General features: G+C 39.7%; 1 protein-coding gene across 1 annotated transcript in view; it reads left to right on the top strand.

The window, feature by feature from the left end:
• The first annotated feature begins 18,866 nt into the window (after positions 1–18,866).
• Positions 18,867–27,287, top strand: part of ATWHY2 (WHIRLY 2) — a 51,220-nt gene continuing 42,799 nt past the window's right edge. The window contains exon 1 of the mRNA XM_088963639.1: positions 18,867–19,643. Coding sequence (XP_088819765.1) covers positions 19,612–19,643 — 32 coding nt within the window. The 5' untranslated portion in view covers positions 18,867–19,611. The remainder of the gene's footprint in view (positions 19,644–27,287) is intronic.

Below are 27,287 nucleotides of genomic sequence, written 5' to 3'. Positions count from 1 at the left end.
ACAAAAATTAATATTTTATTTAAACATAAAGATACATTAAAATGTTAGTTCCATATATTAATGTTATAAAAAATATCAAATTCCTTTTACATATAATAATAAATCAAAAGGTGTAAAATATTGATCTCCAATATATATAATCTTTAATCATGCCTGATGGAGGATGATTTGACCCAACCTATGAAATGATGACACGTGGACCTAACTCAGCATGGGCAACAGCTCAGCATCGTAGCCTGATAATGGCTAAGTAACGAGCCCATAGAGCAGCTCGCTATATCATAGTTCATTGTAAGAGGAGCTCGCTACAACACAAGCTCCGGGTCCCTTCGAGCTACCCCGAAGGGGATACTCCAAGACTACTTCATCCCGCGAGCTAGGGAAATCAACTCGCTCCAACCCCTAAGCGAATAAGTCACCCCCGAGAACAGCCTTAGTAAGGGTAACCCCGAAGTATTCCTAAGCTCGCTACAAAGTAGCTCGTGAATGAGCAGCGTGGACGTTTCTCAGGAAGCTTATACCTGACAAACCGTACCGATCAGATTGCGCCACATCTCTTGACTGACGACACAGTCCATGTCCTTTCGACAATTTGCACCCACATCTCTCAACAGGCGAAGGCGTGCCTGCCCCTTTAAGACGTGTAACTCATCCGAGCAAGAGGTACATTGCAACGATCACTTACGCCGCCCTGGCAGGTAACGGCTGCGACAGGGGTCCAGTGGTGGTTACACCTGATTTGATAGTAACTCCCCTATAAAAGCCCTTGAGGCAAAGGAGAAGGGGGATCTCTCAGACTTTTGAATATTTTTGCACTCTCATATTCTCAACCTGAGTCTTTACCTGCTCGCGAGCTAATCTCTCGAGCATAGTGATAAAACACAACCTACACTCATAGCTTTCGCACTCTCTTTTTTCTCCTTCCCCAACATTCTAACTTAAGCTTCAGAGTATTCCCATTGGGAATCATCCTTTTTATCTTCTCAGGTGCCGTCCGTTGCCAACAAGGAGCCAGTCAACAGCCAGCTAGGAGTGCCCGGATCGTGCCGCATCATTTGGCGTCGTCTGTGGGAAACGCTTCTAAAAGCCCTCCTCAAAGCTTTTACAACACTTCTCTTCCAAAAACATAACATTCTTCATGGCTTCTTCCAGCAATGCCGGACATGGCAATAGCTAGAACACTGGTGGGGAGCAGCCCCAACTTCCTACTGTCTGCATTGCGCTGTTTACCGTCCCCCTCACTGTGAACGGAGTCCCCAGTCTGAATCTGCCTCTTACAGTGACACCCGCCATTGCTCCACTCCCTTCTACTGTAGGAGCAACCTTTACTGAACCCTCGGTTGTGCCCCCAACAGCCACCCGAACCAACTAGAGGACTTAGTGCAATGCATGTGCACCATGTAGGCTCAAATGCAACAGTTCCAACAATTTCAACTCTACCAACAACAAGTGTTGTACCAGGTTTCCCAATACCAGTACCAGCAGCAGTTTCCCTCTCTGCCTCAGGCCCAGATGTCACTTCCACATCGACACCCGCCCACGAAGCGGGCCAAACCAACCCGCCAGAGTGAGCGGCCTCGTTAGGAAAAAGCCTCCCAGATCCAAGAAAGAGAGGTCGGCTGCCATCTCGGAACCTGCCACACAGCCTATGGGCGGGTTAGGGGCCTCTTAGCCAACAAAGCTCGTATCACCTCAACCTTCGCGGTTCGAGCTCCCGTTAGCGGACAACCCGTTCGAGGTCCTAGCAGCGGGCTACAGACAGGGCCCTTCGGTCCAGAGCCATCACTAGCAGTCCGAGCCTATCGAGCTCGGTAACACCAAGGCATCGAGCACCAATGCCGCGCCGACGAGCTCGCCGAACTGCTTCTAGACCCTCTCCCGAGCTCAAGGGAAAGGAGGAGGTGTGCTCGGCTGAAGTGAAAACTACCCCCTCATCTCAGTTTCTTCCCCGTTATCTCCATAACACCTTGTTGTCTCCATGCCAAATGATTTCAAGCTCCCTCCTCTAGACAAGTATGATGGGTCTTTCGATCCAAATGACCATGTGGATGCCTTTCAGTCCTAGATGCACCTAGCATGGGCTGGCGAGTCCTGCAGGTGTGTGGCATTTTCCACTACTTTCAAAGGAGTGGCCCGCACCTGGTACCAGAACTTCGCGCCAAGAATGATAAGAAGTTGGGCGCAGTTCGTGTAGGTCTTCACCTCCCACTTCATCACCAGCAAGAGATGCCCGCAAACTCAGGAAAACCTCCTCGGCATAGTGCAAAAGGAAGGGGAGTCCATTTGAAGCTACATCAAGCGGTTCAATGACGCTTGTTTGCAGATACCCGACCTGGATCCCGTAGTACGCCTCACAGCAGCCAAGCAAGGCATCACCCATAAGGAGTTCAAGTGGCACGTAGTTGTCAACCAACCCAAAACCGTAACCGAGTTCCTTAAGCACGCAGACAAGTTTATTGGGACTGAGGAGGAGATCAACCAGAAGGGTGAACAGGCTCCAGAAAAAAGAAAGAGTGAACCATAACCCCCATCTCAGGGCGACAACATGAAGAAGAATGACATAGCTCGGGGGGCGACGCCAGTCCAACCCTCCCGAGCCCCAGCAGCAAAAAGGGACAACACACCCCTTAATACAAAACGGGTTGAGATCCTCATGGCGATCAAGGGCGCTCCGACCCTAGCACCCGAAATAAAAATTTGTATTGTAATTTTCATGAAAATCATGGTCAAAGTACACAGAGTTGTAAAAACCTCCGCGATGAGATAAAAGAGCTCATCCGTTGCAGATATTTACGAAATTTTGTACAAAATAATAATAGTAATAATAATAACAAAGCAGGTTGACAGGGGGAGCAAAGCAGAGACGCCCCCCGAATCCAGCCGACAAGCGGAGCAACCGCAGAAGCAGCCCCCCGAAGAGAGACTAGTTCGAGGGATCATCCACGTCATAGTCGGAGGATCGATTGTGGCGGGTTGCACTTCAGCAGCAGCTCGCGCGTCAACTCGTGAATTTGGTAGGGAAGAGCAGAACCCTCCAAAATGGCCAAGGACAGAAGACCCCATCTTCTTCATAGAGGACGATGTGCTCGTCATAATGATGAGGGTCAACAGCTTCGAAGTCAAACGAGTCCTCGTTGATTCAGGCAGTTCGGCGGATATCCTCTTCAAAGCGGCCTTCGACAAACTCCAGTTTCAGGAGAGCAAACTAAAGCCCACAAACACTCCCCTGGTTGGCTTAAGCGGAGAGGAAGTTCGACACTAAGAAGACTAATAGTACCTGTGGAAGTCGGCACCTGGCCTAGAATTGTAAGGCTCAACCACGACTTCTTGATGGTCGCGACCCCCTCCCCATACAACGCCATAGTAGGTCGACCGATTACCCATGCCTTACAGGCAGTGCTATCCACCTACTACTTGGCCATGAAGTTCCCCATGGACTTCCGTATCGGGGTAGTGCGGGGTGACCAGCTTGAGTCCCGCAATGCTATGTTGCCACCCTCAAGGGAAAAGCTAAGTTGGCCGACGACCTTGTGCTGGAGTGACCTGCAGAGTAGAGCGAGGAACGAGCTACGCCCACAGAGGAGACTATCTCCATTCCGACCTCGACAGAGGACCCTACCCGAACGCTTTAGATCGGCGCTTCCATTGAGGAGCCCTAGTGGTCCGAACTGGTACGCTTTTTACTTAAGAATTTAGATGTTTTTGCTTAGTTTGCGGCAGAAAGGCCTCGCATAGACCCCAACATTATAACTCATAAGTTTATTATTGATCCTGCAGTTAGGCATGTTAAGCAAAAGAAACACAACCTAGCCCAAAAGCGGTGGAGGGCAGTCGACGAGGAGGTCGGGAAGCTCCTTGCAGCCAATTTTATCAAGGAAGTCCACTACCCGAGTTGGGTGGCCAACCCCATTCTGGTGAAAAAGGCTAACGGTAAATAGCGCATGTGCGTCGACTACATCGACCTGAACTGAGTATGCCCAAAGGACTGCTTGTCACTCCCCAAGATTGACCGCCTAGTGGATGCAACTTTGGGCATGAGTTGCTGAGCTTTCTAGACGCCTACTCGAGCTACAATCAGATCAAGATGGACCCAACAGACGAGGAGAAACTACCTTCATAACCAAGCTCGGCTTGTATTGTTACAAGGTCATGCCCTTCGGGTTAAAAAATGCTGGGGCAACCTTCCAAAGACTTGTAAATAAACTGTTTGAGCCATTAATAGGCCAAAAAGTGGAGTGCTATGTAGACGATATGGTCGTCAAAACCCAACTTTCTTGGGATTTAATAAAAAACTTGAACTTAGTTTTTGAAATTCTGCATAATTTCAGTATAAAGTTGAACTCGAACAAGTGTGTCTTTGGAATCGCTTCAGGTAAATTCTTAGGGTATAATGTGAACCGACGCGGCATCGAGGCCAACATGGACAAGATAAAGATAAAGGCCATCTTAGAAATGAGACCACCTCTGAAAGTGAAGGAGATTCAGAGGTTGAACGACAAGATAGCCCCTCTAAGCCTTTCTTTAAGGCAATAAAAAGCAAAGGGTTCAAATGGACCCAAGATTGTCAGCTCGCGTTCAACGAGCTCAAAAGGTACCTCGCCAGTATTCTGGTTTTAACCTGGCCCGAAGAGGGTGACATTTTAGAGCTGTACCTCTCGGCCAACGACGAGGTGGTCAGCTCGGTAATAATAAAGATAGTAGATCGGGTCCAATAGCCTATCTACTATGTTAGTAAAGTGTTGTAGGGAGCAGAGACAAGATATTCAGAGATAGAAAAATTGGCCTACGCATTGTCGTTCAAGCTCATACTGTTATCGTCCTCACCAACAAACCTCTGAGGCAAGTCTTATTTAAGCCTGAGGTCTTCGATCGACTGACGAAGTGGTCCGTTGAGCTCAGCGAGTACGATCTCCAATATAAGCCGTGAACTGATATCAAAGCCCAAGCCTTCGCAGGTTTTGTTGCATAATGCACTTTCGGCTCCGAAGTCCCCAGGTTGGTCGAGCCTGAGGCCTAGGTCGGGCAAGCTCGAAGCTCCTAGGTCGGTTGCGTCTGAGTATCGTGAGATTGCAACCAGTGTGGCATCTCTCTTGGTTAGGTCAGGCGCGAACTGTGATAAGGAGCCCTGGAACCTTCACGTAGATGGCTCCTCAAACCAGCAGGGCAGCGGAGCCGGAGTAGTCCTGCATGGCCCAAGCGGCACAAAGTTGGAGTACGCACTACGCTTCGAATTAGCGACATCCAACAATAAAGCAGAGTACGGAGCGTTGATATCCGGGCTAGCTCTAGCCAAAGAAATGAAAGCCAAGCACATTATCATCTACATCGACTCCCTGCTCATGGTCAATTAGGTCACAGGAGAATACGAAGCTCACGAACTGACCTTGATTGCTTACTTATCCAAAGTACAGGAGGCCCTGCTCAACTTTCTGAGGCCGACGCTCTGTCCCGGTTGGCCAGCACCAGTGATAACACCAAGAGGACCGTGTACATAGAGGACCTGCCTCGGCTATTGATGCAATCTACAAGACAAATAAAAATCTTGATCAAACATCATCCTCGGATTTGCAAAACTACAACTTAGTTACAAATCAGTTTTCATGATTAAGCTACAAAGATCCACCGTTCATCATGCCAATTTCCTTTATAACAGCCTCGATCTATGCGATTTTCAAACTCCAACTCCCCAAAATCAAATACAACACACCCATCACCTTAAAGTCACGAGGAAGCAATCAACTAGCGAATTTCACCCACAATTTTACGTTGATCAACAACAAAAAAGTCAAGATTCCATTCTGATGGCCATGAATGATTACCAAGATTAACCATATCTTTATCATATTAGAACCACCCACTTAAATCCTTACCCTAATCCATGCCTACCTGCCAAATTGCAGCTCAAGATCATGATCTGAACTAAATCAATCAATATATGACTCTGATTAAAGATCCATAACTTCCATTAGTTTTAGAACATTCAAATGTGCCAACCTACCAAATTTCATCCCAAAATTCCCCTTTTGACACTTCATCAAACAAAGATTCTATTTCAGCAAATATTATTGACTAAAACTTGTTAGCCATAGATCTCAATCATCCCAACCTCATTTGTCCAATCATACCTTACCACTGTGTTCAGAGACCCAAAAGACCCAGCTCGCCAAATTTTACATCTTAATTCATCCGTTTGACCACTAAACTAGAAAGATGTCGTTCCGACGCACCAGATATTGCCATGTCATTTGTCCCAACCATAAGCCTCGAAAGGATGATGGCTGATGTCAAACCTATTCTTGACTCATTAGACCACTTGGACCAAAACAATAAAGCTTAATAGGCTTAAAAAACTTAAAATACCAAATAGACCCTACTTAATGCTAACAAATGATAAAACAACATTTAAAAGTTCATCAGATTTATGTTTTTTGCCATTGTCAACCCCAAATACGAGGCTGCAACGTCTAGCATGCCCTATGGTCCCATTAGGATGCACAAAACCTGAGAAAACCACCCCCAAATTGAAAAAAAAAATGTTTCACCAAACATGAATGCTTGACTGAGCACCTATATCTTTATAGAATATTTACCTATTTTGTGAAAAACCTCTATTGAATCCCAGGCACTGTAGCTGGGTGAAGGGAGGAAACCTGAGAGAGGTCCTTAGAGAAAGAAAGAGATAGAAGGATGGGTGAGTTTCCCAACTACTTTAACCCACTTGTTCTGCTCAAAATTTCAAAATCTTTGAAGCCAAGCACAAGCCTCATCCCTTGTTTTCTAAACATAACACCAGAAATGCTCAACCGAGCTCAAGAACCCATTTGAACTACATTTTATCTAATCCTAGCTACTAGAAGACTTTTGACAAGGCACATACGAAAGGTAAGTCTTTTTTTTTTTAGTTTTCTGGGTTGGTTGAGGTTCTGAAAAGTTGGATAACCATTGCTTTCAGTTTCTTATTGATTGAGAATATAGGCAGATAGGTGAGGGTCTTAGGAAAATCAGTACGTAAGACCTCACAACATCACCTCAAAATTGATATTTGAAGAAATTGAAAACATGTTCCTCTAGATTTAAGAAATTCTTACAACGATATCTATTTTGCTTCAAAGGAAACTGAACCCAAACAAGCCCCATATTGGGCTACTACAGCAGCTTGGAGAGTGGGGTTCCTAATACCTTCCCTCTCCCAATCCTTACAACCGAAATCTCTTGGTTGTGTTCCTTTTCCCATGGAGGACGAGCTCAATATCAAAGACTTAAATCGAGTTTTTCAAATCTAAAAATGAGGGCCCATTTCCTCTAAAAAATGGGTGGCGACTCCATATCTTTTGAGCTGGCCATGAGCTTTTCGGAGCTCACCCCACCATCAAATTCATGAGCTCCCATAATACCTACCCAACAAATCTCAACTTAAAATTACTCCATTTACCCTCTCGTCAAGCAAATATTACTTTTCGACCCCTCTCGTTAGCCTAAAACACTCACAACCTAGATTCTATAGATCTTAACACATGCGAACTTATTAGACCACACCATTAAACCCCACACATATCAAAACACCGGCTCATAAAATTTTAACCCAAAATTCCCCCATTTACCCATCCATCAAACCAAAGATTCAATTTCAACCAATCTCATTAGCCCGCATACACAAAACCCCTTCTCGTAGTCAAACCCATCTCAATCCTTCACATGTTGATCCAAAATCCCAGCCATCCATCCAACACCCGAATTTGACCCCCTAGATCCGGTTTGTCCCATATATCCCAAAATGACAAAAATACCCTAAAACATCTCAAAACTTACAGAAATGCCACTTGTTCCCTATATAAATTTAACTGGATGCTTTGATTTGCCTTAATCCCAAGAATTTTAAGAAATGCATTGTTCATCGTCTTCGACTTGAAGATGAACACAAAGCGGCGGCGACCAAATCCTTTCCCCTTCGACCCCTTACTTTGTCTCATTTTTCTTTCTTTTTCCTCTCACTATTTCCGTTAGGCTCAGTTTTGGAAGGAGTATAATGTAAATTTGTAGAGTGCAAAACATTATATTTTGCATGTATTTGTACCGTACATATTTGCATTTGTATTCTTTCCAAATTAAGCTTTAGTTTTCTTTTTCAGTCTATCCTCAAGCTATTGTTCATCATCTTCTTGACAAGGGTAGAGAGTTCTCAGCGGTGGAGCTCCCCTCATTCCCACTCACCTTCAACCAATACTACATCGACCCTCAACCAATACCCTATTGTTCATCATTCTTCCTTCCCTCATTCTTGCAAATTTTTGTTCCCCCAATCATTCATCAAGCCTGAGAGCTCTTTGTTTCTTTCATCGGATGGATGAACAGTAGCATTCATTTTGAGATCCTGCTCCTCTGAACTTTAAGTGATGGTCATTGTCATCTCATCAATCTTCTAATTGCAAGCTAACGTGAATTTTGTGCTAAAATAGTGACTTAACCATAGCATTGCATTCTCATTGCTGCATCCCATGTCTTGTAGGAGCATGATGTGTGGCTCATTGTGACACTAGCAAGTGCACTAGCCGTTCAAGTAATAAAGTAGTGAGTGAAGTATCGTTCCCACGAGGATTTAGGAAACAATTACCAATACTAAATTGAACATTTCTTATCTGATCAACAAATAAATCAAAACTCTAATGAAAGATAAGAAATCCTAAATTAAAATCTATCTAAATCATTGGCCCAATTGCCTTCAATTCAGGTTAGAAGAGTAAGCAGTAAATGTCAATCTCAGAATTCAGCAATCTATCAATTTGGATCATTCGAATGAATCATGATTGAGCCTTGGTATGGTGAAACCCCAAGGTCATGAACAGCCTCTCTCAAGTGCATGTTCATCCTATGCATGAGTGACGGTTCTTCTATCTCTAGCAAGAATCTAATCCCCATGCATGCATTTCTTCAAACACTTCTAAGGCATCAATTCAAATCTGAATTGATCACCAACTGAATTGTGCAAGTTATCTCTAACCTTGCACTCAATTCAGTTCTTGAATAGTAGATCTGAATTCTTAGAGTCTCTCTCAAGCACTCTAGGAATTCCAAGCTGTAGATTAATTCGCCCAATCTGAAATTTGCAGATCTGAATTCTCTTTCAAGCAATTCAGATCTTGCAATCTCAGATCTGAGAATTCAGATCTGAGTTTTGAAGGTTAGTTGGCCGAATTGATCTGCAATCACACCCTTATTCAAGAAACTTCAAGTACAATGCATGACCATTTGAATGAATCAAAAAGAATTAGATTGCTGAACTGAAATTTTACAAGCTGAAATACATCAAGGAAGAATGGAAACAAGGAGAAAGAAGAAAGAACATATAACTAAGAAACTGAATTCAAATCAAAAGAGAATGAAACTACAAATGATTTATTACAGAAAATCTTTGAATCACAAATTCTCAATTCGAACTCACCTTCTTCTTCTAGCTTGCTTGTCTTGAACTTCCTTCAGTCCTTCTTCTTCTTCTTCCTTGCGCCTAGCCTTCTTCTCTTCTCTTCTCTCAAGGTGGCCGAACCTCTAAGAGTGGGAGAGCCTTCCTCTCAAGCAATTGAACCACTTTCTCCCCTCCTAGAGGCCTCCTTATATAGTTTTTCAAGGGGGCTCTTGCCCCTTCTTGAAGCCTCTAGAATGGGGTGTATTACACCCCTCATGAACCTTCTAGAGTGCTCCCTCCTTCTCTTCAAGAAACTCCTAGAAGTTGCCGCCCCTAGCTCCCTTTGGGCTGCTATTTGGGCTACAACTTAGCTTGCTTTTGAGCTCATGTGGGCTACACTCTAGGCTGTTATTTGGGCTAAAAATGGGCCTTCCTTGCTGGGCCGAATTCTCCTCATAGCTAGGCTTTTTCCCTTGTATTTTCCAAAGAGTTTCACTTGCTCTTCTTGGGCCGAATGAAATTCTCTTGCTCTCATGGCTGGGCCGTGCTGAACTTGATAAATTTTTGGGTTTTCTTTTCTTGCTTTTGCCTTCTTTTTGTTGATTTGGCTCCCCCTGAAATCTTTCTTGCAATCAAGCTAAAATACGGCAAAAATTTAATTAAACCATTATAAAATTTCATGCAAAAACCTCATAAAATATAGATAAATTGTAAGTTCATCAGAGCATTACTCGAGGTAAGGAGCGAACGATGGGTTCCCCGTTCCCAGGTTTTCTGTTCTTCTTGGCCATTACCGCTTCAACTTGTGCAACAATTTATTCAAACATCCCACTCATTCCTTGGTCTCTTTCCACCCTCTCCTCTGACCACTTCCTCTCAATCTCTCCTCTCTTTCTCTTTGTTCACCGGTCCCAATTCTCAGTTTGCTCTCCTTGGCCAGTTTAATAAAGTTTTTGGTAGCAGTGGCAGCTCAATCGTACTACCTCTTGGATTTGAAGCAATACACCTATGAGGTTAACACACGATCAATTGTAGTCCCTGATCACCAACGTTTGTCTCAACATTTGGTCTCAGGCCGTATCTCTTCAGGTAAGACCCATTGCCATCGCTCTACCTTTTCCTTGCATTTTCGTTTTGTAACTTTGATTTTTTATTACTTACCTTCCACTCGTAGGTGCTTGACTCTTTCCCAATTTCGTCATAGTTTTCTTGTACATTTTAGATTGAACTCAATGTATTTGATAAGTTTATAGAGGATAGTTTACAATTTCAATTTTTTTTTTCTTATTTCTTATCTATCTCCTTTCACTGGTATTTTCCACCATTAATAAAATAACTATTCTATTAGATACATTAAGGTGTGCTTGAAGACTAATTTCTGTTCACTCATTTTCTTATGTTCAAGTTAATTTTTAATCAATAATCAATTATCTCAATTTTTAGTTTATTTGTTATCTGTGAAGTTTTCTTCACCATTTAAATGAGTTCGGGAGAAATGACCATGAAAATGATTTTCAAGACTAGTGTAATTAGTGCTTGGGCTTTACAGTCACTATTTGATAAAAATGACTTTGATACCATTCTTGGAAGTTCCATCACCTCCATTTCCTTAATTAATGGGCGACGACTCCAAATCTAGTCCAAGTGAATTGTTTCCTAACACTCATGAAGATGAAAAAGTGCCTTGATGGAAATGTTGAGACTTTAAAGCTCGGCTTGTAGCAAAAAGGTTAGACTTAGAAAGTTGGAGTTGATTATGATGAGAAATTCCCGTTTGTGGCCATGCTTAAATCCATTAAGATACTATTGGTTGTAGTTGCACACTATGATTATCAGATTTGGCAAATGGATGTCAAAACTATATTCTTGAATGGAACTTTTAATGAAAATATCAATATGCAATAGCTATAAGGCTTTGTTGTCAAGGGTCATGAAAGTCGATCCCTATACAAAAAGGCATGGAATGGGGAATATACTCAGCATATGGATGCGTCGTGAACCTTTTGAAGAGGCAAACCACACCTTTATCTCATCAATGCCAAAGCCTTCATCTCTCTTGGCATTGAGCTATCTCTTCCCACAACATACGTGCAAGATAGTAGCCTCAAAACCACCATCCAATATAGCCATGTGAATAGTAAGAGGAGAAGACCTTTGAGGAACCACATCCAAATTGAATCGCTCACAAAGGAACATGAACAAAAATGGGGTAAAAACAAAAGACATATGACACTTGGAACTATAATCCATAATTTAATGAATTGTATTGCCCATATGCTCATAAAGATACCCTAAAAATAAGGATGCTAACAGAAGTTGATGACCACCAGATGATCTAGGTGGTTACTATCTTTCAAAAGGGGATAATTTTTCTTAGCATCATTTTTCAAAAAGAAAACAAAAAAAAAAATCAAATATTTCCTTAAAAACCAAAAAACATCAAAAAGTTTCTTAATACAAACAAAATAAAAAAATTAAAATCCAAAAAAAAAATCTCAAAAACCAAATTCGTTCATTTCGCGTCCATTTGGACTTTATTGGATTTGGTCTGATCACTTCTCGTTCCCTTGGAATTACCTACATTCTTTTGAGGATACGCATTAAAGACTGCGATATACGTGTTGAACTAGGTTTCAACCAAATCTGTTATGAAGACTCCCTATGAACTCTAGACCGATAAGAAACCAAGTGTGACACACTTGAAGATTTGGGGTTGTCCAACACATGTTAAAATAACAAATACTAACAAATTGGAATCAAAGACCACTCATTGTATATTTGTAGATATCCCAAAGGCTCTATAGGATATTTATATAATCAAAATGCCCATTTCTTTTAGGAGAATTGCATCCTAAACATTCATTATCTAGAAGTTGTTATTGATGAAGAAAGTTCAGGGTAGTGGGAAATGTCCCACAAGCTCCAAATAATTACCAACCTAGGAGATCTACCCGAGTATCCATGCCTCCAGTTTATTACAGGTATGACAAAGAAAATTACTTGGTGGAAGCCATGACTAGTGAGGAGGATCCCATGACATATATGGAAACTATGTTGGACATTAATTTTTTGAAGTTAATAGATGCCATGTGAGTTGAGCTGGACTCAATGGAGACCAATGGAGTCTGGACTCTATTAGATCTACCATCTGAGGTAAAAGCAATTGGTTGCAAATGGATCTAAGAGGAAGAAGGGCACTAATGATGAGGTTGAGACCTACAAGGCTCATCTTGAGGTAAAAGGGTACACTCAGAAAGAGGGAATCGACTATGAGGAAACATTTTCGCCCATGGCCATGCTCAAATCCATTAGGATCCTATTAGCTGTAGCGGTATACCATGACTATGAGATTTGGCAAATAAATGACAAAACCACATTTCTGAATGAAAATCTTACTAAAGATATCTATATGAAGCAACTGCAAGGTTTCATAACTACAGGTTATGAACACATGGTATGTAAACTTAATCGATCCATATATTGACTTAAACAAGTTTTTAGGAGCTGAAACATCCGGTTTGAATCTATCATCAAACAGTTTGACTTTGAGTAGAATTCAGATGAGCCCTGTGTATACAGGTAGACCAATGGGGATAAGGTTACGTTTCTGGTTCTGTATGTAGGCGACATTCTACTCATTGGAAATAATATAAGAATGTTGACTATGGTGAAAGGAGGACTCTTATATCTTGGGACATCGATTTTATAGAGATAGGTCAAAATGAATAATAGAATTATCACAGTCTAATTACATTGACAAAATAATCAAGAGATACAGTATGGAGAACTCCAAGAAATGAAATATTTCTTTTATGCATGAAGTCACTCTCCCCAAGGGAATGTCTTGTAAGACACCTGAGAAGATTGAGGGCATGACGGAAGTTCCCTATGCCTCTATCGTAGGGAGCATCGTGTATGTCATGCTATGACTAGGACAAACATTGCTTAGGTCGTGAGTGTGGTAAGTACATACCATTGTAACTCGAGACAAGAGCATTGGTCTGCTGTAAAGAACATACTTAAATATTTTCGAATGATAAAAGAATTTTGTCTAGTATTTGATAGTAGTTCACTATAAATCCAATTTATACAGATTTTGATTTCTAGTCAGACCTATATGATAGAAAGTACACATCTGGATACATTTTCACGTTGGGGTCCTTCGTAATTAACTGAAAAAGCAACAAACGGGGTCCACCGCAAATTTCACAATAGAGGCCAAGTGCATTGCCACAAGTGAAGCTCCTAAGGAAGTCGTTTGAATGAAGAGGTTCATTCAAGAATTAGGAGTCGCTCCGTCCAACATATCACCCATTCCATTGTTGTGTAACAACACTAGAGCTATTGCTCAGGCTAACGAGCCACGAGCCATTCGAAGTCGAAACACATTGAGAGAAAGTACAATATACTTCAGGAGATTGTTGGAACAGGGGACATCCAAATTCAAAATGTAGCATCGGCAAAGAATGTGGCAGACTCATTAACTAAGCCGCTGACACAGAAAGTGTTTGAGAAACACGTGGTGAAGGAAATTGAAGCCAATGGCATGAATTATGTTGAGCTTTGCTTCGTGATCCAAAATCAAGGAGATCAGGAATGATTAGTCTGATGACACTTAAACTTAGGCAGATCTGAGTGACATGTGTATCTGGAGGAAATGGCTACGCTTCTAAGTCAATAGTTTCGAATCGATTCATCATGTGCAACGTGTTAATAATAGTTTAGTATCTCAAGTAGTGTTAAGGCAAAAAGGCACTAACAACAAAAAAAAAAGTGTTTTCAACAAGTCATACATTCACATTTCTCAAAAAAAAAGTGTTTTTAACATTTCATGTAATTCGTCGCCACCATTTACTCCATCATACATCTCCAATGCACATCAGTTACCATAAACAACATTAAGCATCTATTTTCAACACAGGGTATTACCAGGTACATAGTTATTAACTTCCTCATCTCTTACCTTGCAACTCAAGCTTCACCCTTACATCAACATCATTATTATCATTGCATTGCATCCATTATGAGAGCCCTGAGTCCTATGCACCCCTAATCTTCATATTCGGTGGTTGACCCAATTCACAACATCAAAGCATATTTTGGACTTCGAAGTCAAATGCCCACAGAGCCATGTGTGTTGATTTACCCATGCCAAACATGCATGGCTCAGGTGTAAGAACCTGCTGAATGTTTTTTCATTATGCTTAACAAGGAAATACATTGGAATGAATTTCCCACACTCAATAATTTTTTGCAAAAAAATATTTTCTCACTTACAAAGGTCATTTTTCCTTTTTCACTATCTATTTCTCAAATCATGCATCCCAAAGAATCTTAGGGAATTGGTCAACGAAAGATTTTGCAATTCCCTTGTTGTGGGGACAACCATAGTCCAAGACAGCCACACAAATGTTGTGGGCAAGAAATTTCATTTTAAAAATCCCTTTAGGATGATCTGGGGATTGGCCCGCGTACAACAATCATTTTGTCAACAGTCGAACGAGGACTAGACAACTATGGGAGAATACCATAAGAAGCGATTCCAGGGGCATCACTTTTAATAAAAAACAATCATCTTCTTTCAATCATCAACACTTTTGTCGCGAAAAATTTTTTCAAACAACATTTTTTGAACACAACAATCGCATTTCTACGCAAAAATGGGTTGTCACCTCAAGTTTTGTTGTTCGTATTATCATCCTCCAACAAAATGGAACACTCTATAGCACCCCATATTTTGCGCTCTTCAGTCTTTCTATAGCACTTTGATTGTTACAAATGTTTTTTTCTTTCTTTTTCCTTCTAAGTTTCTTGTATTCTTTTTAAAGTTGTCTATTAGGTTTAGTCAATCTGAATGTCCAAAAATGAATACTCCATCACCTTTTTTTCTTCTTCGTTGCATTTTCAAGTTTATTTATTTATTTAGTTTGAGAGTCCCCTTTTTTAGTCAATCTCATTGTTTTACCATCTAGCTCTTTATCTTACCTTGCTAGCACTCTTCTTTTTTTGTTTTTCCTACCACTCATGCATGTAACATATTTGAGCCTTAATTAGTTAATTTAGATTTCTTACTATATTTTACTATCTTTTATTTTTAATCTTCTCTTGTCGTAATTTTTGCCTTTGTCAATTCGTTAGGATTTCACTTTGATCAAACACCATTAATTTGTTTCAGTTTATGTATGTTTATTACCCACTTTCACTTTTAGCTTACATAAGGACACCACTTAGATGTTTTTGCATAGAAAATCACCCGACATCTCTCTCAAATTAAAATTGCACTTTAATTTCAATAATCTGAATTCAACTTTTTTCTTGCCCCAGAGTAGTTAGGTTTACAAGGTTTTGATAGTTGCATGTTTATAGTTGTTCTACTAGGAATGCATCCGAAGAAATAAATTAGGAAAAAGTTCATAATGTTCAAATACACTTTCATCACTTCAGGTTGCAACATGTAGTCTTCATTTGCACATCTGATTTTCTTTTAGATTTTAACATAATTTAGTGAGTTCATTTATTCTCACCATTTGAAAATCCATTTTAGAGTCTCCAAATCTGTTTTATCTCATATGCATAAAAAAGACAGCACTTCTCAAGTTGGATACCACCATCCAGCTAGGCATTCTTTGGATCTTTATTTCAACAAGTGTTTTATTTAATCTACTTAGTTTCATACATATATTTCTTGTTCTACCAACTTTTTCATGACATATGCAGAAATCTATTATCGCAACTTCAGTTTAGAAATCCCATTTTTGTTTAAAAATTCAATAGATTAATTCTTTTTCTAATTTGTTAGAAAGTCATACATTTTCTTGCTTTAATCATTATTTAACCATTCTCTCTTTAGAGTTGTTTTTTTTTTAGCACATACTCCTTTTCTTAGTTAATAAAACGAGTAGATAGAATTGTTATTCCTTTCAATTGCTTGTGTGTGTGTTATTTTAATAAAGAGGTCACAAAATTATTAAATATTTCTTGGAACATTGGTGAAGTAGATGCCAGTTTAACCGGGCATGTGTGGGGTGCCTAACACATTCCCACATCGTACCTTGGTCCCTGAACCCTAAGAATCTCATCCCCATTGGGCAACGAATCACCGAAAAAATAAAATGTCTTTATTGAAAAATCCTAGGTTTTCCTAAATTCCCAATTCCAAAAATTTAGGTGGCGACTCCAAACTTCGTCTCCAAATCCCTCCCTCCCTCCAGGTAGCCACAATATTTTTTTTTATAATTTTTTTATGATTTTAGTATGCATTTATTAATTCCTTTTGAATTATATATCATATAAATTACTAATGAATGTTATCATTCATGAAAATGATTTTTTTTCCAATTATGAATATATGATATATTGATGCTTAGTCAGCATTTAAATTTTGTGGTTATAACCCAAATATATACGTGTTTTCATATGTTGATTATTATTATGATGTTTTTTTTTATAAATCCTATTAAAATATACTATTTTAAAGTGTATATATATATATAATTAAAACTTTATATTTAGTGTTAGGGAAGATTCCTAATTAGTTAGTACCCTGTACTTTGGGCCTAGTGCCACTTTGGTCCTCGAACTTTAAGATATGACAATTTAGTACTCAAACTTTCAAAACGTGGCATTCTAGTACTTGTCATTAACCATCAGTTAAATGGCATTTGTGTCTAATTTGAAAAGACACAAATGCCATTTGAGTGTCATATAATTTTCTTTATCCACCACCCAAACGCTGATAAAAAATGAACAGTCCCAAATCTTTGCCTCTTCTATTCGAGAAAGTTGGAGGCACTAGAATACTCAAAAGAGCATTTGTGTATTTTCAAATGCCGCTTAACAATTAGTTAATAGACGAGTAAACAATTGGTACTATATTAGCTTGTTTTAAAATTTTGAGTATTGAATTGTCGAATTTTAAAGTTTAGGGACCAAAGTGACATTTGGTCCAAAGTACATTGTACTAATCGGGAATTTTCCCATAGTGTTATTGTTATATTTTTATGTTTTAGTAAAGTATTTATAGTATTTCTATACATATTTATGTGTATCTTTATTTTTCTTTGATATATATACATATCCAAATTATATCCCACTACATCTTTTAAAGTTGCCTTTAGAATATGCTTGGCGTTCCCCATAAATTCTAGAGAGTCTGGATCTACTCGTCACAATGCGTTCCTAACGTTGATCTCACGGCATGTTTTGGCCGCACACCAGGAACATCTCCCTTCCTTGAATTATTATTTTTGGGTTGATGTTCCCATTTTAGGGTGGGATGTGCGCTATGTGAGGAGCAAATCCAAATTCAATTGCACAATATATTTTAGGGTAAAATACGAAAACCTCTCCTAAAGTTTTTGACAATAATAAAAACCTTCCTATAGTTTCATTGTAACAAATACCTCCCCTAAACTTTTGAGAAATTAAACAAAAACCTCACTTCCATTATTGATCCAAACAGAGAATGTATATACTTACGAAATTACCCCTGAAGTGTCATTTAAAGACATCACAAAATACCATATTTGCCCTCCTTTTTATTCTACAAGACTCTCTTCCACTCAGCTCCCATTGTTCTTCCCCTGAACCTAGAAGGTATTCAAAAGGGCTTCTTGCTAACTTGCATCGATGGCACTTTTCCCATTTCTTTTCTTTTTTAGCTTCGTCAACAACCATGCAAGCAAGTTTGAAATTTCGGCTTTTGCCATTACAGAAATTGATCTCAAATCGCCAAAGTCTTAAGACTCTAGACTTTGAAATTGTTGTGAAACTTGAGGCATTTTGTAATCGATTCAGGAATCAAAATTTTGAAGGTTGCCAAATCTAGAAACCAATTTCTATCTTTGTGGGTCTCTCCATTGTCTCTAAGATGTGTTTGTGGAAAAACAGAGAATTTGATATTGATAAAATGACATTTGGAATGGCTTGAAACTTGACTATTGTTAGCATGCAGCGCATGACATATGTACACGTGGATCTCAATTTTTATTTGCAAATATAGATGCTTATGGCGGTCCAGTAGCCATTCAAAATAAAAAAAGAAATCCAAAAGTAAAATAAAATGACTTAAATAATGATATGATCCCCGATATGATTTAAAATGGTGTCTCACTTCTCCATTGTTTGAACCACAAATGGTGCCTCACTTTACATGTGTTATCCTTGCCTGAACCACAAAAAATGGTGTCTAACTTCTCAACTGGCGTAAGTTTCAGCGATGAAATAAGTAAAGGTGGTTGATTTCACCATAAGAATCAACCGTGAAAGAATCATTGGCAAAGGGTAGAAAGATGTTCCTCTCTTCCTTAATCAATGGATTGGGGTTTCAAAGGTTGGAGGATTGAAAGAGTTGATGTTCTTTTGGGGTTTCTCTTTTCTGATGGATTTCGAACATGACTACTTTGTTAGAATTGGTGAAGTTTTCGAACAAGGTTCCTTTGTCTTGGCGTCAGTGGAGTTTAGGGATGGAACTTGGAAGTTGGAAGGGAGAGGATAACAATTTAAAGGGGGTGTTTATTAAGTTTAAAATGGGTTTTTTAAGTAATTTTCTATGTAAAATAATTTATAAAGGGTAAAATTGGTATTTTAAAAAATTGGTGCATCAATTTAATGTTTTTTGGAGGTTTTTGTTGAATTTCTCCAAAAGTTTAGGGGAGGTATTATAGAGGAAGTTTTTATTATTGTCAGAGGAGGTTTTTATTATTGTCAGAAAATTCAGGAGAGGATTTTTAAGCGTAAAAAAATTAAAAGGAGTCCGGAGTCAAATAAAAAGTATATTTAATTAATTAACCTAAGTTTTTGGTAGAAAATACAAAAAATGCCCCTATTATTTTGCGCTTTTCAAACTTACCGATCCAACAATTAGCTCTCGCTCGCGCTCCATTTCCAGCTCGCTCAAGCCACGGTACAAAATAACAAAACGATTTGCGAGGGTGTTGGAACGTATCTTGTTGTTAGGTGATCCGGACTCGTGCAATTAACGGTTGATACTGATCAAGCAATCAGAAGATGCAGATGAAATGGGAAAGTTCGTGTGCCACGCAACATCGTATCAACCCCTCTTCTGTTCTTCCTTCTCTCGTTTAGTTTTCTTCTAAAACCCAAAAACCCGAGGTCCCGAACCAGCAACCAGGCGGGAAGAAAGTTCAAAGGTTGATAGATTGTGTGTTCTTCCTGCTCCAAGTCCTTCATTCATTCGCCAACCATCAAAGATGTTGAAGCTTTCGCACTTCATGCGGTCGAGGTAATCCGCCTAACTGTAGCCTAACTCCTGTTTGTATTAGCCAAGCACAATTATCCGAGTTTCCTATGCTCTACGTGTTTCTGTTGTTTTGATAGTAATGCCATCAAATCTCTCTGCTGTTAGCGTGGCTTTGGTTCTCAAACTTTATTTTACAACTTGTGCTGTTGATTGTTGTTTGCATTGCTGAGACTTTTCTAACATGTTTAAGGGGAATTAGTCTTCGAAAAAATGATCAAAAATTAATGTTGAAAATAGTGCTAATCGTTTAAGTTTTATGGCTGCTAATGGCGTTTTTGGTGAGGAGAAGAATGCATACTACTAAGTGCTAACATGCTAGGTTTTGTTTAGTGGGTATTTGATTTTGATGGGTTCTAGTATATTTCTGGTCAGCAAAAGTTGTTTTTGAAACTAAATAGAAGTGAAATGAAGTAGGGAACTTTAAATGCTATAAAAGTCAACTGCAGTTTTGCCCTTGCATACGATTACTTCGGTTAAGATTGTTAATTCATACTCTATCAATTGCTTTTGGTGTCCGTACTTCAAGGCTGCATACTTGTTAACAAAATTCAGTTGCTCTTACCAGTTTATCCGCCCATTTTTTATAAAGTTTATATGAATTCTCATTAATGGTTTTCATGGATCCTTGACTACCTAAATAAGAAAGAACAAACTGATACGATTGCTCTCCCATTTTAGGGGAATGAAACAGTGATTCTCTAGTTTGTTTGGTCCACTAGAGTGGATGATTTTGAATATGAAACTTGGTACTCATAAATGTTAAACGTCATTGTGTTTCTTTTTCTCTAAGAGTCAATAATAAAGTGTCAAAAGGTGGTTCGGTTAATATAGTCAAACGTCTGTGGTCCCATGTTTACGTCTTATTTGGTTTCTTGTTATTTTGTCACTTTTATAGATGACTTTTTAAGAATGACATGGACATGTTTAATGAAAAGATCACTTTGAATTATTCTCCATTTTCAAGCCTTTTGATTACAAAGGTGGAAATTCAATTCAGCTGTTTGTGCGTTACAATTTGATAAATGCCACAAAATATACTTTTCATTCTTTTGATGAGTTCTTTACGTAAATGGGATAAAACACCAACCTTCATATGTTAAGACATCTTAGCAAATTGGTGCGGTTGAATGCAAAAAATTGCCTTTTGTTAGAGGTTGTTAGAGCATTGATGTTTTACATGCTTGTCCCAAAGATTTATTGCATTAATTCTTGTTAGTGGAAAAGTTCTTTAGTATAATTTCTCACATAACATAATTCACCCAATTAGATTAATAAATGGGCTTTTTTGATATTTGGGTAAGTCCCATTTAGGATATCATGAGATATTCCTTTAATTACATCTCTTCTAGGCGTAGAGAAAATTTTGGTATATAATTTTCTTTGAAAATTCTGGTATATATTTCCTCTTTATTTGAGAGAAAACTAGCAAATACGAATAAATAAATTTTTTCTATTCATAACAATTAAGTAAGAATTGTGCTATAGTTTTGGCCTTGCTATTGCATGTGGCATCTCATCTTGTGGCTATATCGAAGGCATTCTCTATGGAGTTAGAATAATTTGTTGGAAAGGTAAGTTGAGCATGCAAGGGAAGAAGTTTACGGTGGAGAAGAAATCCAATAGTAGAGGAGCTTTTATTCAACTATGTGAAGCGTTTGGAAAGGGAAAGAAACAAATTGTCTGCATATCAAAATGAAAGAAAAAACAAGTGGGTGGGATTTGCCGAAGCTCTGGACTACCTAGAGCATCGAAGGTGGCTGAAAGAAAAATCACTCAAACCTATCACGGTCTCAGAGAACAAAATAGAGTTTAGAAGTGAAGCTTCAAAAACCATTGAGGACGCGCATGCGGGTGCTGTAAGAGGTCTTTGTGGTGTATCTTTGTTTTCGAGATTGATGCTTGAAGGAAAAATGGATGATTGGCAGAGAAAAAAGGTGGTGCGATTGGGTAAGAAAGTTGCAGGTTGGAACAGGGTATGCTGCAAGACATTATGACTCTATTTCTAGTGGTTGAGAAGGCATCAATCTATCCGTTTGAAACTGCAAGACATTATGGCTCTATTTCCAGTGGTTGAGAAGGCTTCAGTCTATCTGTTTGAAACAAGAGCTGCCATCCTTGATCTTGCCGTCGGGCATGATTTGATTGCCTTTGTTAACACTTGTAATGGTAAATTGGAATCCATATTGTAATGAGAAAGAGTTTGAAGCAGAGCCTATCCAAATTAAAATCCTTGGGATTCCCTTCAACCTTTGGACCGAGGAAGTCTTTGAGCAACTAGCAGTGTTGTGTGGCGGTGACCTTAGGGGAGTTAACGCCACAAACCTTTAGACGACAAAAATATTAGTTGGGGGTGCAAAACCCTGAAGGATTCCAAGGCCATTCAGGGTGTTCACTGGTGGCAGGCGGAGGACGGTTTGGCTCGCGTCAGAAGCTGAATTGACAATGTGGTTGGGAAGAACAGACAAAGAAGAAGATGATGTGGTTGGTAAGCTTACACGTGGAGAGAAAGAAAAGGTCTATTCCCCACCCAATGGTGGCTTTTTGGTCAAGGAAGTTGGACCATCGAATAAGAATTTCCTTGGATCCAAATTCCCTTTTAAGGCATACCTAGGAAAGATGTTTGAATTTAAAAGGTCGGTCCAACTGGGTGGAAAGCTAATCTACGTAGAAGTTATAAAGAAGGATGACAGGGAAGGCAAGGAACCAGGGGTGGGCCACCTAGTCGGTTCAATCAACAAGCCTAATTCACATGATGTCTTAAAAGTCACAAGGGGTAATCAAGACAGGTTGAAAGGAGATGGTAGTTTGGGTCTAGCTTTGTCCTCCTCCACTCCATCTAACTTACATGGAGAAAAGTTCGATAAGGTGGCTCGGGTGAACTTCCCTTCATGTCTCCAAGACAAACCCAATTTGTGGTATACTAGATCCAACGCAAATTGGAGAAACGACTCTTCTCAGTCTGATGATGATGGGTGGAGCAGCTATGGCAATTCTGAAGAGGCTAGTGCTTTAGAATAAGTTTTAGGCATTGGCAGTGTGGAAGAAACAGTCCAAGTCTAGCTGGATGTTGAAGACAACTTGAACCTTAATTCTCTCTTCAAGGTGGAAAATGTTAGTTGTACTCATACCATTGTTGACTCATGAGGCATCCAAGAATCGCAAGGAGTGAAGGGGGAGAGGGTCTACGCAGGAGTCTTAGAAACAAATCGAGATGAATAGAGTGATGCGGCCTCAAGCTAGAATTGGTCTAAATAGACCTTGCCAGTTGCAACAGGAGTCAACTGGTAATCAAGATTGTGAGGAGCCATTTCCAACACAAGGACAAGTATGGGGGCTTCGAAAGGTGGATGCACAGGGGAACTAGTTAACCTCATTAGCTAATCTGGTTGGGGAAATAGCTACGAGCTTGGCACAGACTGATGCAAATGTGATGCACTCCTAATTTGACAGGGCTGATTCTGTAGGTGTGGGAAACACAGGGATAGAACATGGAAACTTAGCAGAAGTCCTCCCGCTAGTCTTGCTATCCTCCACCTCTCTCTCCTGGTAAGTTCTGTAACTTTAGTGGTTTAAATTTGGGTACTAACCGGTCTTCCTTTCCCTTTGTAGACTCACTAGCTCCCTTCCCTGTTTTGGACTTGCCCATGTTAGCTGCTGGAGGGGGAAAGGGGGAGTGGAGGGAGTAGATGAAAAAACTTGCAGGGGGTGAGAATCACAAATATGAGGAGTTAAAATCACAAGGTGATCTTGAGAGGTGCACTAATGTGTTTGTAAATGGACAAGAATTGCAGACGGGGGAGGACCTTGTGTTTGACTTGGTAGTTAAAATGGGGCTAAAGGTGGATAAGGCAAGGAGAGGATCCTTCACCTAAGAGAGGCAATAGGGGGGGGGGGTAAAAGAAGGAAGAAGCTTAATGATGTTGGGAAACTCTTAAACAATGTGGATGGGGATAAGGAATTTAGTGCTAGGGGAGAAGAAAGGGAGGACTGTAGTTAGTCAAGGGTTTGGGGGCTTTATTAGCCTTGACCATGAAGATTATTAATTGGAATGTGAGGTGTCTAGGGAGTGCCACAAAGAAGGGAGCAATAATGGAAGTGTTGAGGAAAGAAAAACTTGACCTAGTGCTAATCCAGGAGTCTAAAATTCATGAGATTTATGGTAAAATGGATTAGAGGATTTTGTGGAGAAAGGAACATAAGATGGTGCTTTTTCCTTCCTGGGGAGCCTCGGGGGGGGATGATTACAGTCTGGAGGGAGGAAACAATGCAGTGTACTAAGAAATTGGTGGGCAAATTCTCAATCTCAGTAAAATTGAGGAATCTATTTGATGGGTTTGAATGGGTGCTTACAAATGTCTACAGGCCAAACTCATATATAGAGAGAAATTTGTTTTGGGAGGAACTGGCAGATGTTAGAGGGCTATGGGAGGGGTCCTGGTGCTTAGGGGGAGATTTTAACATAATTAGATATTTAGAAGAAACAAATGGGGGTAGGGGAAGGGTCACTACAATTATGAGGAAATTCAATGAGTTCATAGAGGATTTCGAACTAAAAGACTTCCCTCTTGGGCATTCTAGGCTTACTTGGTTAAATCTTTAGGCTAATCCAATATGCTCTAAGCTTGATGGATTTTTAGTTTCTCTAGATTGGGAAGAGCGTTGGAAATATTTGTTGGGAAGAAAATTGCCTAGAGTTACCTTGGATCATTGGCCAATTTGCTTGTTTCAGAAGAGATTTGATGGAGGCCCATCCCCTTTTAGGTTTGAAAACATGTGGCTTACCCATCCAAAATTCAAGGACAGAGTTAAGGAGTGGTGGGATACTCTGATTCAGCTGCCTATTTGAGAAGGCCAAAAGTTCTTAAAGAAATTGCAATTGCTCAAAGAAAGAATGGAAGATTGGAATAAATTGACCTTTGGGAGACTAGAGGAAAAGAAAACAAGTTTGATTTCTTAGATTGAGGAGATTGATAAAAAGGAGATGGTGGGGCCCTTATCAGATAGTGATAGAGATTTGTGGTGGTCTATGAAGAAGGAACTAGAGGTTACTCTTCTCATAGAGGAAATTTGTTGAAAGCAGAAGTCCAGGGAGAAATAGATCAAGGAAGGCGGTGGTAATACGGGATTTTTTCATGCCATTGCAAATGATAGGAGTCCTTATGCTTGGGGGGCTGAGATTACTGATCACAATGAGATAGCTATGACCTTTGCAGTTCACTTTAGGTCAATCTTTTGTAGACCACTTAATGAAAGCTGGTCAATTGAAGGTCTTGATTGGGAGACTTTGGGAAATGATCAAGTAGAGATCTTGGAGAAAATGTTTGAAGGGGAGGAAATTAAGGAAGCAATTTTTTCAATGGACAAATCTAAAGCATTGGGGCCTGATGGATTTACAATGGCTTTCTACTAGGATTGTTGGGAGATAATTAGAGATGATTTGATCAGAGTTTTGAGGGAATTCCATAGGAGGGGCAAAATTAGCCCGGGAGTGAACTTAACTTTTATAGCTTTGATCCCCAAGAAGGTTCTTCCCTCACTCATATCTCAATTTCAAGGGGCTTTTGTTCAAGATAGGCAAATTGTAGGCCATACACTAATTGCTAATGAGTGTGTCAAGACCCTGAAGAGAGAAAGGAAGAAAGGAGTTGTGGTGAAGCTAGATGTGGAGAAAGCTAGACAAAGGAAGAAAGGAGTTGTCGTGACCCAGTTGGTGCTTGTCCCCCAACTGTGCAGCTTGTGAAAGGATAATGGTGAGATTGCATTTCATCTTTTAATCTTCTGTCCCTCCGTTGGCTTTCTCTAGTAGTGGTTTGCCTCACTTTTTGGTTATAGGTGGCCCTTTCCTGTTAGTTTGGAAGGGCTGTTTAACCCTTTTGTTTGCAGGTGCTCTACTAAAAGAGGTAGACTGATGTGGAAATGTACAAGGGCAGCAGTTGTTTGGACAGTCTTGGAGGAAAGAAACTCCAGAGTTTTTTGTGGAAAAGGAGCAAACTAAGGAAGAATTGATTGGGGCCATAACCCTTTGAGTGGCTTATTGGGTTAAGACCTTGAGGTTGTTCTCAGATTTTGAGATTGATGATTTCTTTTTTAGAGCTTGGGGGACTATTGCTGCCTCATCTTCTAGAAGACAAATTGAAACAGTGGACTGGTCTTCCCCGTCTCGTGGCTGGTTGAAATTGAATTTTGATGGGAGCAGTGTGGGCAATCCAGGCCCCGCTGGAATTGGAGGATTTATCGGGGATGAGGAAGGCAACATATGTGCTTTTTCTCAAGTCCAGCTGGGCAAAGTGATGTGGCATCAACAAATTTCTTAGCTTCTGCATTTGGACTTGAGAAAGTTAAGGAATTGGGCCTGGAAAGGCTAATTATTGAAGGTGATTCCAAAACAGTTGTGGACTGGTTAAGGAAAGGGGAAGGAGTTTCTTGGCACCTAAGGAATGGCCTTAGGAGGTTCAAAAGGCTCTCTAGGTAAATGCTGATTCAAATTAATTGGGTTAGAAGATTGGCCAACAATTTGGCAGATAGTTTAGCTAAACAAGGGGTACAAAGACAGTCTATGTTGTGGGCGTATATGTAATATTTGGGGGTTTGGACATTCATTGTCCTTTTTGTATCCTTCACAACTTCTGGTTGTATTGCCTTATTTAGTTTTAATAAAATCGGTTCTCTGAGTTATTGATAAAAAAAAAATATTTTGGAGGTGGTGGGGTTGCAAATCCATGAGATGGTGATTTGAAATTATATTTCTTATTGTTCTATTTCTGTTTGTAGGTGTTGCCGTAACACGTATCAAGGATGTTGCTTTTAGTTTCATTAATGAATTTTCTTTTTTTCTTATCAAAAACTAAAAACGCTAGGAACCACAATCGACCATATTTCATGGCTAAGATTGTAATGGCCGTTAAATAATGATTTGATGGATTATCATGGTGTGTTGAACTAAAATCAGCTAAATATTTTAAACAAGGCTGTAGACAGTTGTCTCCCTCACACAAAGCCAGTGTTTTAAAAGCGCAAGGCGTAGGGGTCAGTTTGCGCGTAAGGCGCAAGGCAAGGCGCACGTCTTTTTGAAGCGAGGCGCAAAAATACAAAAAAAAAGATAAAAAATAAAAAAATGTCAGAAAATTCAAAAACATGCCAAAAAATAAAAAAGATAAAAAAAATTAAACATAATATTAATAAAAAATATAAACTTAAATTTTAAAATAATGTTTTAAAAAACCTATTATCTAAAATTAAAATACATAAACATAAGATGTAAAGCATATTCAAATGAGAATTTAAAAATAAAATCAAACATATCAAACATTTTCAAGCATGTAAAACCTCTATTCTCTTTTTTCATTCAATTGCATTACTTCAAGTAGCTAATGTAATGTAAAACATATTACATTCCTGATTCTACGAGCCGCCTTTGTGCCATGCCCCTCGAGGCAAGTGCAAACAAGTCTATGTTTGGTCTAAATTCTTAGTTTTCACACAAAAAATAATGATTTTATAGTTTTAATTGCCTTTTAAGAAGACATTTTATTAGGATGAATGAATGAACAACATTACCAAATTAGGGGTTCTCCATGACCCAACTGGCACGCCTGGGTTTAGGCGCAAGGCGTATCAGGCGCATGC

The sequence above is a fragment of the Nelumbo lutea genome, chromosome 1 (assembly GCF_056320005.1).
Source record: "Nelumbo lutea isolate HS-2025 chromosome 1, American lotus-T2T, whole genome shotgun sequence".
In the NCBI taxonomy this organism is placed as follows: Eukaryota; Viridiplantae; Streptophyta; class Magnoliopsida; order Proteales; family Nelumbonaceae; genus Nelumbo; species Nelumbo lutea.
The sequence above is the reverse complement of the archived record's forward strand: the minus strand, read 5'-3'. Positions and strand labels throughout refer to the sequence as shown.